This window comes from Hyaena hyaena, unplaced genomic scaffold (genome assembly GCF_003009895.1).
Source record: "Hyaena hyaena isolate Hyena2069 unplaced genomic scaffold, ASM300989v1 scaffold_122, whole genome shotgun sequence".
Taxonomy (NCBI): Eukaryota; Metazoa; Chordata; class Mammalia; order Carnivora; family Hyaenidae; genus Hyaena; species Hyaena hyaena.
In genome coordinates, this window is record NW_024080754.1 from 3,236,202 (window position 1) to 3,250,720 (window position 14,519).

General features: G+C 33.6%; 1 protein-coding gene across 1 annotated transcript in view; it reads right to left on the bottom strand.

The window, feature by feature from the left end:
- Positions 1–14,519, bottom strand: part of LTN1 (listerin E3 ubiquitin protein ligase 1) — a 61,620-nt gene that overhangs the window by 32,128 nt on the left and 14,973 nt on the right. The window contains exons 7-16 of the mRNA XM_039237279.1: positions 11,946–12,119; positions 11,188–11,378; positions 10,314–10,449; positions 8,669–9,478; positions 7,148–7,189; positions 4,427–4,616; positions 3,718–3,957; positions 2,756–2,909; positions 1,825–1,969; positions 1,145–1,331 (exon numbers count right to left, since the gene is read on the bottom strand). Coding sequence (XP_039093210.1) covers positions 1,145–1,331; positions 1,825–1,969; positions 2,756–2,909; positions 3,718–3,957; positions 4,427–4,616; positions 7,148–7,189; positions 8,669–9,478; positions 10,314–10,449; positions 11,188–11,378; positions 11,946–12,119 — 2,269 coding nt within the window. The remainder of the gene's footprint in view (positions 1–1,144; positions 1,332–1,824; positions 1,970–2,755; positions 2,910–3,717; positions 3,958–4,426; positions 4,617–7,147; positions 7,190–8,668; positions 9,479–10,313; positions 10,450–11,187; positions 11,379–11,945; positions 12,120–14,519) is intronic.

A 14,519-nucleotide genomic window follows, 5' to 3' on the forward strand; every position in this document is an offset into this window, starting at 1 on the left:
AAGACTTGAGACTTTGTTCAAAAATCTAATCCTACCCCTTATAAACTAAGCTAACTCTAATGAAGTCAAGCTAAGAAAACCAGTAAGAAAAACCATAATAATAATGTCTGACAGGGCTGATAAGATTAAATACATAATGTTGTCAGTTTGTAAAAGTAACACAATCCACAAAAACACACTATTGTAACTGCAGGCTAATTTCCCTGCCCTTAAATGCATGTGGAGCTGGCGAATCAAGAGGTGTTTGAACTTCCTTCCACAGGGCATATGTTTTCTTCTAGTAACTACGTCACAGCTGAAGTTTTACAAACAAGACTGACAGAGAAATTATGTAAGACTTCTAACTCTAATACCATTCTGTATAGGTCACACTGCTACCTACAATTCTACGTCATTTCCTGGATGGGGGAATTTTAAATCTCAAATTCCCAATGGGATTCAACATTTGAACCTCCACTTGCCAAGAAAAAATATCTATCTACATAGATATCTATATATACTTATCAGCACGAAAGTATAGTGGTTTAAAAACTAACTGAAAATTCAGTATCCTTGATGAAACACCAGACTCAACCATTTTCTTTTTTTTTTTTTTAAATATTTTTTTTTTAATGTTTTATTTATTTCTTGGAGAGAGAGAGAAAGACAGCCTGAGCAGGGGAGGGTCAGAGAGAGAGGGAGTCACAGACTGAAACAGGCTCCAGGCTCTGAGCTGGCAGTCAGCACAGAGCCCGACGCGGGGCTCGAACCCACGAACCGCGAGATCATGACCTAAGCGAAAGTCGGACACTTAACCGACTAAGCCACCCAGGCGCCCCAGACTCAACCATTTTCTTTAGGGTTATGTGCCACAGGATCTAGTACTGATGTCTTGCCAGCTTGAGTAACTGATCTTATACCAAATTCTGCTCTACAGCTAACAAGATCATAGCAAGATTTCAGTCTGTTTCCATCCAATTTGCAATTCAGTATTCATCATTTAAGTAACTTCGAGTTTCTCATCACTACAATAGTTAATAGGAATGGAAGATTCCTGATTTTTTAAAGATTTAAATTGCAGGGTAATCAAAGTTATTTCAAATTATATTTATTACAAATTATTTCAAAACATTGCTATTATATCTGAATGCTCATATATACTTACTTATTTTCTCAAGCTCATTATTTTCTAGGACTATTTCCTTTCTCAGTGCAACTAATATCATTTTGCTCAATAATGCTGAAGTACACAAGTGGCTGGGAAGACTCTTTGTATCTTGTTCTTTAAAATCTGTTTTGAAACATTCATAATTCAAACTCAATCTTCCTTCTAAAAGAGGTCTATGCAACCACTGTAAAAAGAATACATTAAATTATATACAAAATCATTAGATATTCTAAATTATTTACTATCTATGCAAGTAAGACAGGGAACAAAAATGAAGTTATCAATCTTCAAAATATTATTAGTGTAACTTCAAAAATGAAGTTATTACTACTTTATTAATAAAATCACAGAAGCCTACAAGTTTGGGTTTTGCTTCAGGAAATTAAGGAATGTGTATTTCTTTAAGACTCCTTCAGGACAGAACAAGAAGTAATTCACCTTGTACCACAGCAACTGCCAGTGTCATAACAAACCACAAAGCATCCAATATATGAGCATTCAGAGATGTCAAGGCAAAGCAAGACACTCATTTCATTTACCTTTTTTCCCTCCCCAAGATAAAACCAAAGATTTGTTGTTGTTTTTTTTTTTCTTCCCCGGAATAAAATTAAAATGTTTAAGCTTGCATGAAGTCCAAACTTAAGAACGAAATAAGCACTGTCCAATCTTAAACATACCTGCATTGGAAGAGACTGTCTCATCTTTTCCCATTCATTGTTGCTTGGCATTACACTTCCAATATAAACTCCCAGAAGATTAGGATCTTCACTTTCTAGAAGCATATTTAGCAAATCATCAACAGCACACAAGAGGACTTGAAGACTGAAAATAATGCAAACAACGTAACAATTATAGTTGTGCTATGACTAACTTAATCACCCCTGCTACACATTAAATACCCTATGGCAGGGAACAGTTTACCTGAACAAAAAGAAGTAAAAATAAAGCTAAGCAAGTCCTCTCCTCTGTATCCGACATATACACCATCAAATTAGGGATTTAATACAACATTTATAATTTGAAATTGAGCACCACTTCTATATCAGAATGAAGGGAACTTGACCTATTTTGGAACAGGTATTTCTGAAACACAACCACCTTATTATACGGTGAAAAAAAAAAAAAGCCATGATGATGAGAAAAAGATACAACTCAACCCTAACAGCCTCTGGATGCTTTCTCTTACTTTTCACCTTTATAGATAGATTTAGTACGTGGTATGAAATATATTTGCAATTCAACATCTTAAAACAGAGGCTACCGGGCCCCCAAATTAAACAATGAAGAATAACTACTATGTGTGGTAGCCGTGACAGGTAGCCACACCAGCCCACAAGACAAAGGACAGCACTACCATCACCTCACCAGGATAAATTAGGAGTCCAGCAGATATGCTGTAACAAATCATTCTTGAACTGAGTTTAAATTAATGATCATTAAAACAAATTCCTTTTGAAAAAATATTTTTGTCTGGGTCTTCTTTTAGGAGTCTTGTAGATTTCTTACATAACAAGTCATTTTTCATAGATGCACTAATCACAGGCTTGAATTTAAAGACAGTGATCAGGATGCTGAAGAGATCGAGTGCAAATGAGTACAAAAAGTTACCTTTTGATATCCAAAGATGAAGACTGAACTTGGTCCTTGAGCCACAGAGCAGACAAACACAGGAAGGTACTCTGTTTACATGTACTGCCAGTTTGGTGGGTCAATAAATTCACACCAGAGAGCCAAGTATTTTTCAGTTTACAGACAAGAAAGTCTAAAATCAAGATGTCAACAGTAATTTTTAATCCCTGTGAAGCAACTATAATCAGTATAAAATGTGTGAAATAACTCAATGCAGACCTGAGGTTTTTAAGGTACCATAAAAAACAGAAAATATAAAATTACCATTCAAGTGCCAAAACAAAAGAACTATGTCATAAATATGCAATAATACAATCTAGCTCATGCCATATAAATGTAAACATGTTAAGATTTTTAGTTAGCTCTTTTCTGTTCTTATTTATAAGAGCACTGTCCTTTTGGAGATGTGAAAATTATTATACCTTTTCCAAACAGAGGAATATGAAAGAAAGGGTTTGGGAGGAGGGCTCTCTATCAATACGAATATTTTTTTTAAATAATGCCTTTCACAATTAAGTCTCAATACATAAGGCAATATAGTCCTTACAAAGGCAATCTCAGTTTTATTTTGATATATATTAAGAGTAAGAGAAGGATATATTAATATACCCTTCTTTATGAATATGGAAACTGAAGCATCAAGAAATTAAGCAACTTGCCAAACAACAGCTTCTAAGTGAAGGAGCTAAGATTCTAACTCATCTTATCATAGCCCCTTCTAAAACTATTTCTTTGGCAACAAGAAAGAATTTAGACATAATATCTACATATACTTTTAACTTGGTTTTTAAAGCTGAAATTGTTTAAGATTTGCAGCCTTTTACTCAAAATGCTTTCAACTTTCAAGTACATTATGATTCAATTAATAAAGCCTGGGCACTTACACTATGAAGGTCAGAGCCGGAGATTCCCAACAAAACATTTGAGCAGTAGGCTATTACCTGGCAAATGTGTTTTTTCTTTGTTCTGAGCACATAACTGAAAGAGAGTTAATAATAAGTCTTCAGATGATGGCATTAGCAAGCATCCTTTTGCTGAGCTGAAATAGTTATAGGCCACATCACAGATAAAAGACACTGATGAATCATTATTTTCAGCTTCTGACAATTCCTTTACTTTGGATAAAGTTTCATGAAGTTTAACAATAATTCTTTCAACATACACTTCTCCAATCAAGTAATCTAGAGGAAAAAAAGTTCACACAAACAAAAAATTAAAAAATATTAACAGTGTATTTTTTAATACTTTACTTTGGGTTAACAACTACTTAAGTCTTTACATGTGTTTAAAAATATTTATGTATTAGACAAAATTATATCAAGAAATCAATCTGATCTCTCACATATAAAATCTCTCATGTTGAAGAGCAATTTTAAATTAAGTAAAAAAAAAAGCAATGCTCTACAAAATTAGTGAATAACTTTGCTAAACTATTCAAAACCCTTTAGAATATAAAACTAAAAATATTAAAATGTCTTCCAAGTCATGTCACAAGGCTTAAACATTTAGGGTGCTTACAAAATTAAAGTATCTGCATAAATTAAGTCTCATTATTCTCAACCAGTAACATACAAACTTTGTAACATGGAATCCCCTCCAAAAGTGAAAGATTTATTCCCTACTAAAAACCAAAGCCCTATTTTTGCTTACCATTTTCAACATGTTGAGATAATACCAAGCTTAGAAGAGCCCATTTTTCCGAGAAGTAAGAATCAGAAGATACTGTGGATTCCAAATCCTTATTACAAAGATGATCTGCCAAGGTTACCAATTTCTCTCCAAGGACATCTCCTTTTAGCCAAGGAGTTACTAAAGCATGTTTATCTGAACTAGAACGTGCCTAAAATAATAAAATTAAAGCAAAGATGTACAAGACCAAAAAGCATATCTGTCTATAACATTACTTGTACCATATTATCTCCCTTCATCATGGCCCCAACACTATCCCCCACTCCTCCTCAAGTTCTAAGAAGGCTGATATCATCCCTGTTCCCCACTAAGCCTTGCTTACATACACCTTCATGCATTTTTCAGGCTATCTTCCCAACCATAAATATTCTCTGTCTTCTTTATCAAAATCCCATCCATTCTCTAAGAACCATTACAAAGCCTACCTGCTTTATGAAGTCTCCCCCCATCCACTCAAGCCCATACTCATAAATGCTTTTGTCTGAATTTCTAAAGCACTTACTGGATTGTATTATTATTTATAATGTTTCATCTGTGTATGTCTTGTTTCCAATGAGATTGTAAGTTCCTTGAGAGCAGAGACTGTCTTTTTAAACTTCTTTGATACCTGCTACCAACACTGCAGGTATGTTCAATGAATAATGAATAGATGAACTTTGAAGACAGATGCTCCATGTATTAAAAATGCTCTATATATTAAATTTTTGTTCATTAATTTTACTAAAATTAAAGAATTAATATTTGATAGTAGTAAATTACTTCAAAATGAACAATGGGACTTATTATTTTCCCGAATTCTCTGCAATAGTAACTGGGGCCAGATAGCTAACAGCAACTGGTTTATTTTCATGGGGTGGGGAAGAAAAAAACAACAACAACTGTAAATCCACCCCCAAAAGCATGCTGATCCATGTTCCCAGAGCTTCTTTTGCTTTAAGGGCTGACAAGAAAGGAATTTGCAACTTGGTTCATTTCAAAGCAATCTGGAAAAAAAAAAAAAAAAACCAAGTGCGGATTGGGTAGTGCCTAAAAACTAGTTTATCTTTTATTTAAAAAACTGTAGATAACCAGGGCTTTTATTTTAGCCCAAGCTTTACCACTGTTCTGGCTTTATGACCCTGGGCAAATCTCTTAACCAACATGGGCCTATTTCCTATTTTAAAAATGAAGATTAACCTAGAAAAATCACTAAAGTCCTCTTCTGATTACAAAATTCAGGTTGTTTTTTAAAGAAGCTGAGTTTATGACTCTGATCATAAAGTATAAAGGTGCATAAAAACAAAATAATCTGTAGTTTAGATGGCTATAATACTGCTTTTTCTAACACAGTTTACTAAGTAAAATCAATTTATTTTATTGAGTCCAGGAAATAAACTTTTGAATAATGTCTCTCAAATCAGAAAGAGATGAAGTACAATACTCATTTTAACATATCCATAAAAAGAACCTGACCAGCTTTAAAGGGATGGAGAAATCAGTTAGTCATGGACGTACAGGAGGCAAACACTGGCCATGAACTTCCAAATACTGTCCAGGAAGAAGACAGACTTCCAAAAGGTTATGAGAATTTGAGCTAACCAGCAGGCACATTCCTAAGTTGGAAATGGGTTCAGTCTTCTCTTATCAAATTATTAACTCCCTTTGCCCTAATTCTAGACTTATCAAGTAGCTTTCTGATAACTTGGCTTTTCATGTAGCCTGCCTACACAGAGAGAAGGTATTGGGTAAACTAATGTCAATGCTGTACTTTATAAGCTCTATTTCTCATTGAAAAAGAATAAATGAATATTCTGTATTTATTTTGTATAAATAAACTATTGAGGGAAATAGGGAGTCATTTTTTAATGGGCGCAGAGTTTCAGTTTTGCAAGATAAATTCTGGAGACTGGTTCACAAAGAGAATATACTTAACACTAATGAACTGTAAACTCAGAAATAGTTAAGATGGTACATTTTGTTATGTGGCTTTTACCAGAATTGAAAAAGAAACTTGTAAATTAAAGAGTTATCTGTATAAATTTTAAAAATAATAAAAAATGCTAAAAAAAAAAAAAAAAGAAAGAATTTTAGGTAACTAACACTAAACATTTCAAAAAAATTTAAAAAAAAACATTTCTATGGTTGAAAAGTGTTATATCACTTAGATGTTTATTGGGAAAAAATACTTTAAAACTTCTAAATTGCTTATGTTCCTTCTTTTCATTATTTTTATCACTAATTTTCTTATTTAGTCAAGTGGCAATCAGACAAAATCTGAAAGATTTTAATTTGCCTGTACAGTATTCCAAAGCAGGACAAACTTAATTTCCTGAGATGTTTGAGCCAAAGCGAACACCTCTCAGTCCACTTCTATAGAAGAAAAAGTAACTAAGATAAGAGTAGAAACCTGTAGTCTTAATTTAAAGATATTCAAATATTTAGCTCTCCCTCTGTTACCCAGGAAGAAATACTAGATTTACCAGAGCCTTTTCAGTCTTTGCTGATATTCCAAACCAAAAAAATAATACTATAGAAAGGTAAACACCTAAACCTAAAGCCTTCCCAAACTATGGGGAAAAAGTTACAATAATGTTTCTAACTTAGACATCTGACCACATACTAGTATGTGAATATGACTGGTTTTTCATTTTTCTATACCCATAAATGCAAAAAAGAAGGAAAAGAAAAAAATCCCTAAGATACCTTTTCAATGACCTGAAGAATAGAATTCCAGTTCAGATTCCCCTGAAAAAGAAAAAAAGAGTTAGAAATAATTTTTTAAAAGGAATGAAGTCATTATGTAATCACAAAAAAAAAAAAAAGCTGAAACATTTCTAGCTACTCCAACTTTTAAAAGTATAAACTAAAATGAACTATTGGGACCTCATCAAAATAAAAAGCTTCTGTACAGTGACGGAAATAATCAGCAAAACTAAAAGGCAGCCAATGTAATGGGCGAAGGTATTTACAAATGACATAACAGATAAAGGGTTAGTATCCAAAATCTATAAAGAACTTATCAAACTCAACACCCAAAAAAAACAAATAATCCAGTGAAGAAATGGACAAAAAACATGAATAGACACTTCTCCAAAGAAGACAACCTGACGGCTAACAGACACATGAAAAGATACTTAACATCACACATTATCAGGGAAATATAAATTAAAACCACAATGAGATACCACCTCACCCCAGTCAGAATGGCTAAAACTAACAACTCAGGCAACAACAGATGTTAGCAAGGATGTGGAGAAAGAGGGACTCTTTTGCACTGCTGGTGGGAATGCACACTAGTGCAGTCACTCTGGAAAACTTTATAGAGGTTCCTCAAAAAATTAAAATAGAGCTACCCTTCAACCCAGCAACTGCACTACTAGGTATTCATCCAAGGGATACAGGTGCGCTGTTTTGAAGGGGTACATGTACCCCAACGTTCATAGCAGCGCTATCAACAATAGTCAAAGTATAGAAAAAGCCCAAACGTCCATCTACAGATGAATAGATAAAGAAAATGTGATACACACACCATGAAGTATTACTTGGCAATCAAGGAAAAATGAAATGTTGCCATTTGCAACTACGTAGACAGAACTAGAGGGTATTATGCTAAGTGAAATGAGTCAGAGAAAGACAAATATATGACTTCACTCATATGTGGAATTTAAGATATAAAACAGATGAACATAAGGGAAAAGAAGCAAAAATAACATAAAAATAAGAAGGGAGACAAAACGTAAGAGACTCTTAAATACAGAGAACAAACTGAGGGTTTCTGGAGGGATTGTGGGTGGGGAGATGGGCTCAAGGAGAAGGGGCATTAAGGAAGACACTTGTTGGGATGAGCACTGGGTGTTATACACAGGGAAGGAAACACTGGAATCTACTCCTGAAATCATTATTGCACCATATGCTAACCTGGATGTAATTTTTTTTAAAAAAGTATAGATTAAGCCTTTTATTACCAAGCATTTGTCATCTTAACCATACTGACTCAACACATACCCATAAGCCTCCACACTTCCCCATCACAATCAAGAATATACTGCTTGCCTGTGCTTACAGCACATAGACTAAAACTGGAAAGAATATATTGCTCTTCTTTAAACAGATATTCAGTGAAGAAACAACACAGGAATCACCTCCATGCAGGTCTCATTCTACTCATTTATAATTAGTGTAGCGATGTAAGCCCCTACAGTTTAAAGAGATATACAACAATACCTCGATGAGGTCATCCAAGACGTATTTTCTTTCCATATTATTTTCACAGCAACAGAGGGCACTGTACAAAATGTCCACCAGGAAACCAGCATCCTTCCTTTGATCTTCATTTAGCCAACCTATCAGTTTCTGGTATAAAAACTGCACCGCAGGATTTTTTTGTATGAGCCTGGCTATTTCAAGAGGTTTAGCTTTGACAGTACTCTGTTTTTCATCACCTAGTAGCATTTTAAATACTTGGGTTGAAGAGAAAGAGCTGAGTAGAGTGGAAAGAAACCTTAGATGTTGCTCCGACTTTTGCTCATTGACATAATTAATACTCATCGCTGCTAGTTTACAGACCAAGTCTTCCAAAGGTTTTTTCCTTAGTGGTGATACAAGGTCTGAACAATTATGAGAGAGAGAAGGTTCAGCCATTAATTCAGAGCCTTCACTGTTTTCGCCTTCAGAGGAGACACATTTTTCATTCTCTTTATTATTTTCAGGTAGCTCGTCAGCAAATCTAACCTTACCAACTTTTTTTTTATTTGACTTCAGTGAGCTCTTCGGCTTCTGAAGGACCTGTAGCAGGTTAGATACACCTGACACAGATTTCACATCAGCTTCTGGCTCATTGATTTTTTCCACACAGATCTCTGACAGTCTTTCCCAAAAATTCAGCAGTACTTTGTCCAAACTGTGAGCTATTTTATCATCTTTTTCCACATCTGCTTTGGCTTCCCAGGAACATAAGGTTTCTGCTAAATGGTTAAAGAGCTGCCCATCTTGCAATCTTGGGTCTTTGAGAACTGCATCAATAAAAGGAATCAACTAAAAGAGAAGGCAGACATATAAAAGTTCAGTTTTCAGAGGAGATAAAATTTGAACAAAGTATTTGTAAAACATAAAATTCCACATTTAATAACTGAAAAACATGGATTTCCCCCCAAAACTTTTAAGAGTTAACTTGAAGATCATTTGCATATCAAAGAGGTTAATAATTTCACTGCATTCCTCTAAATTACTATTTTTATGATATAATTAACCAAGAATATTGATCATTACCAAATAATACAGTTTTCTTTGCCTTTTCTGACCTTAATCCAATTTTTTACTTTTTTCTAAACCAATATGAAGACAGAACCCAGAGTTCAGAATTCTTTTTCTTAAATTTCAAAGATAAGTTAACTGAGACATCAACTAGGATCTGGGCTTATATAATTTCATTAATTTCCTAACATAAGGAACCATATTCCAGAATCTGCTCTCATCACTGGTTCTAAACACCAAGCACAATTGTTCACAAAAAACTAAACGTAGTTGAATATTTTCAAAGTAACAGAATGATTATTGCATAATTTATACTTAATATAAAGTATCACAAATAGCATCTTCAAAATTATGCTTTGTGCTGCAACTGTATAAAACAGTTAGGGCCCGGCCCCCACACCCAGAGACTAATTAGTACTCAGGCATTATGGTATTATTCTAGCAACCTACAATACAGAATTTTTATTTATATGGTCAGAAGTACACATTACTCAATCTGTAAATTATAAAAATGAAATCTTTATAATGGCTAATTTAAAAATGGCAACAAGATACAATGAGCTTGACACTTTATAGTCAATGTGGGAGGGCATGGTGATTTTTACATTATAAATACCTGGTCATTGACGAGCATCTCTTCAATTTCTTCCTCACCTAAGTTTTGTTGCATTATAAAACGTAAGCATTCAAAAAAAGCTGATATTACTGCTGAGCACTCTGAAAAGCTGGTTTTAATTCTCTCTGTTGATAGCCTAAGAAATAATAAATAACCATAGCTTACTCCTTCATAAAAAAATAAGCAACTCAGAAACACCACAATAAAGACATGGAAAAAGTATCACACAAAAGGAGGAGGATTTTTTAACATAAAATTCTTAAACTAAAAACTCAGAACAAAAGGAACTTGAAAAAGAGTGGGAAAAAGCACATTTTCAAACAGGTGTCAACAAAAGATAATACGTATTTATTTTCTAGTCAGGAACAAATCCATTTGCAAATTTCAAAGAGAGGACTTAATCAAATAAAACTAATAGAGTAGTAACAAACAATTTTGTAAGCATTAATAAAACAGTACCTTTAATTAAGTTCAACAAATGCACTGTAATAATTTTTTTAAATTGTGACTTTAAATAGCTATCATATTTATGTTTATGGAAGTTTTAAACTCTTCACTGATTCATTTTTTCCATTTGGACATTTGTATTTATCAATATACCAAAAAATGCTCATTTAAAAAATGGACTATTTCAATCTAAGGCCCTTAAAATATTCATTGTACTTTTGTTGTGTATGACCACTAAAGCCTTGAAAGTACCCAGGAAAAAAATTTCAACTGAAATTCTCTGAAAAGTTTAAAAGTGTTTACTGAACAGCAGAACAATCTGGAGAAATTTAAGTAAGAAAGACAATAATGAGTATGTCATTCTACAAATTAATGAAAACAAGAAAAATCTCTTTTGCTTTAAAGATCAAGAACTGAAACTCCTTACCCTGCAACTACTGAGGTGAGGAAATTTTTGAAGAAATCCAACTTTGGATCTGTAATGGACTGAGGCAGTTTGCTGATAAATGGCAAAAGATAAGGATATATGACAGTAGCCAGACCCCGACCGCCTTCACGAACCACAGCTGACAGCTTTGGAAACACACTTTTTTTTGCATTTACATGAAGCCAACAGTCCTAACCAAAAATAAGATTATAAGAATAATTAGCGATCAGAAAATACTTTTTCCAATTCAGAGACATATAGGCTCTCAAAAGTAAAAATCAAGTATTCTACCTAAAAAGGATAAAATCTCTCACCACTACTGAAAACTAAACTCAGAAATTTTAAGAAATTTATTACATATAGTAATCATGTGCCCCACATGCTTAGGACAACAATGATCAGAAATCATGATTTAACTTAAAAGACTTATATAAAAGCTGCTTTCTAAAAGGGACACTAATATCTAATCTTAAACATAAGATTCAGATATACTGACGTCACTGGGCCACATGAAGTTTAAAGAATGATCAATACTGGCTGGCTAAACTGAAAGTAAAACAAAAACTCTATACCATTTTATGGTCAGTTTAAGATTTATACAAAGTTTTGTATTAAGTATTTTATTTCCAAGGAAGCATTTTCCAGTAAGTTTTAGGTATTATCATCTGATAGGCTCTGTCTCATATCATATCTAAGGTTTCTAAAATACAAAGAAGACAAGTATCTCAAATGTACTAAATGTTACCTTTCTTACACACCTCAATAGTTGTAAGTGTATAAAGTACAGCTTCCCAGAGAGCCGGGCATACAATGGGGTCACTGTCATCAATACTAAGTAGAACAGATGGGCTCACTTTGGACGCTTCATCTTTCATCAGCTGTGGAATACGCTGGCACAAAGCAGAAACTAACTCAAAATAAGCTGAGCGGATCTAAAACAAAAAATGAAAAGCTGGATTAAATTAAAGCCTAGTTGAGTTATGATAAGATTTTTAACTTAATGGCTCCCATTAGTAACACTCATTAATATACTCCCATTAGTAAAACTAAAAGGGCTAGAAAAAAGATCTTTAAATCTTCTGTAGAATATCAAATGGCTGAAAGGACATTAGGAATTACCACATAAAAGTGAAGGCAGAAAGAATTCAACTTTCAATTTCTTTGGCTGAAGAAAATACAAATCCTCTCTAAAGGCCAAGGCATTCACCTGGGCCTCATATTATTCCTATTAATACACTACTAGGCCACACAAAGTTAAATACAGCCAAACAAAAACTAAGAAACCATGAGCCACTATCAGCAGAGATGATGACTTTTAATCTTAGGTCTATCAGCTACAAATTCCCTATCAACAATTCTTAGTATATTTAAAGATATAAAAGTATAAAGAAATCTGAAAGGAAAAGGATCTTAGAAAAATTTTGCACAGACGTGAAAAAGTACGAAGCACAATTCCTATTCCTAAAAGTAGACAGGCAGAAAGTCAGGTGATAGATTAGAATTCAATTCTCAGTTTAAGAGAAGATAAGGAGAAAGTGAACTGAAGGCACAAAAGAAATTATCCACCAAGTAGCATGGAAAGACAAGAAGAGATAAAGAAAAAAAAAAAAAAACCCACCAAGGATAGTGTAAGAGACAAGATAAAGAAGGTTTAACATATATTTAATCAGAATCCCAAAGGGAGAGAAGAGAGAACGAAGCAAAGGAAATATCTGAAGAGGTTAATAGCTGAGCATTTTGTAGAGCCAATTGAAATACACCATTCTACACATTCAGGAAATCCAACGAATCCCAAGCAAGATACATAAAAAGAAATCCACATTAAGACACTGAATGGTGCAACTTTAAAAAAAAAAAAAAAAAGCAGGGGAAAAAGACAAACTACGTTCAAAGGAAGGACACTAAGAGTAATAGCTGACTTCAATGGCAACAACGTAAATCGGAATACAATGGAATATTTTCAACAAGAAATTAAATGCCAATATTTATTCCTGTACCCAGTAAAAATCAATTTCAAGAATGAGAATGAAGGGGCATCTGGCTGCCTGAGTCAGAGAAGCAGGAGACTCTTGATCTCAGGGTTGTAGGTTTGAGTCTCACGATGCATGTAGAGATTACTTAAAAAAATAAAATCTTAAAAAAAAAGAGTGAAATAAAAACATCTTCTGATATAGAAAAAAAGACTTCCTCATCAGCAGACCAACACAAAAAGAAAAGAAATCCAATGGATGCCTTCTATATTGAAAGTAGATGATCCCAGAGGGAAGGTAAGAGATGAAAAACAGAATAAAGAGCAAATAAAGCAACAAATATGAAGATAAATCTAAATGAAGATTGAGAGTATAATAACAATGTTTTCTGGGATTAAAAAAACACATACACATATATTTAACCCCACAAAGTACTTTATTTCTGCATATTGTACATAAATATCACCAAATGATGTTAGCAGTGTATTTAAAAAGATAACTGTATAGCATGACTGAGTACATCTCTTAAATGCTAGGCTGGGAAATCGTACGATCATTTAAACATATCAGAAAAGCAATCAAGAAAATTTCATCATTATTTTATGACAAAAATACTCAGCAAACTAAAAATAAAAGAGCAATCTTAAACTTTATGAAATCTAGAGTAAGCATCATACTCAAAATATTAAGAAACTATTACAACCATTTCCATTAAAGTCGGGAACAAGAAACGGATGCCAGCTATTACCACCTCTCAACATGGTCCTAGAGAACCTTATTCACACAGAGACAAGGAAAAAAAAAAGAATTGGAAAGTAACACAAATATGTAGCTATAATCATAGCAAAATAACAGGCTATAAAAAAATATTCAAAAAGATCTAAACACTATTAGAACAAGAGGTTGGGAGAGTTGCTGAATATACAATTTACATAAGAAAGCACAGTATACATGCACCAGTAGAAACAAAAAATGTAATTAAAAAACAAATGGTGACTTTCACATTAGCAACAAAACCATGAACATGTTCAGGATGGAACATACTATAAAATATTACTTTAAGATGAAAAGAGTCTAACACAACCTAAAAGTTTTTGTAAAAGAACAAATCTGGATGGCTTCCAGCCTTATTATAAAACAATAATAACCAAGAGAGTATGGTATTGATATAAGGATAAACATATAAATAAATGGAACAGAATAAAGAGTCTAAAATTTAAATCCAAGATATAAGGTCAGCTGAGACCGAACTTACATTCTGTGCAGCTCTGCCCTGAAGGTGGCCACAGTCACCGCCACAGAGGCACAGGGAATGCCAATAAAAAGCCTCGTGGGAGGAAGTGAAGAACCAGGAAGAGGAGA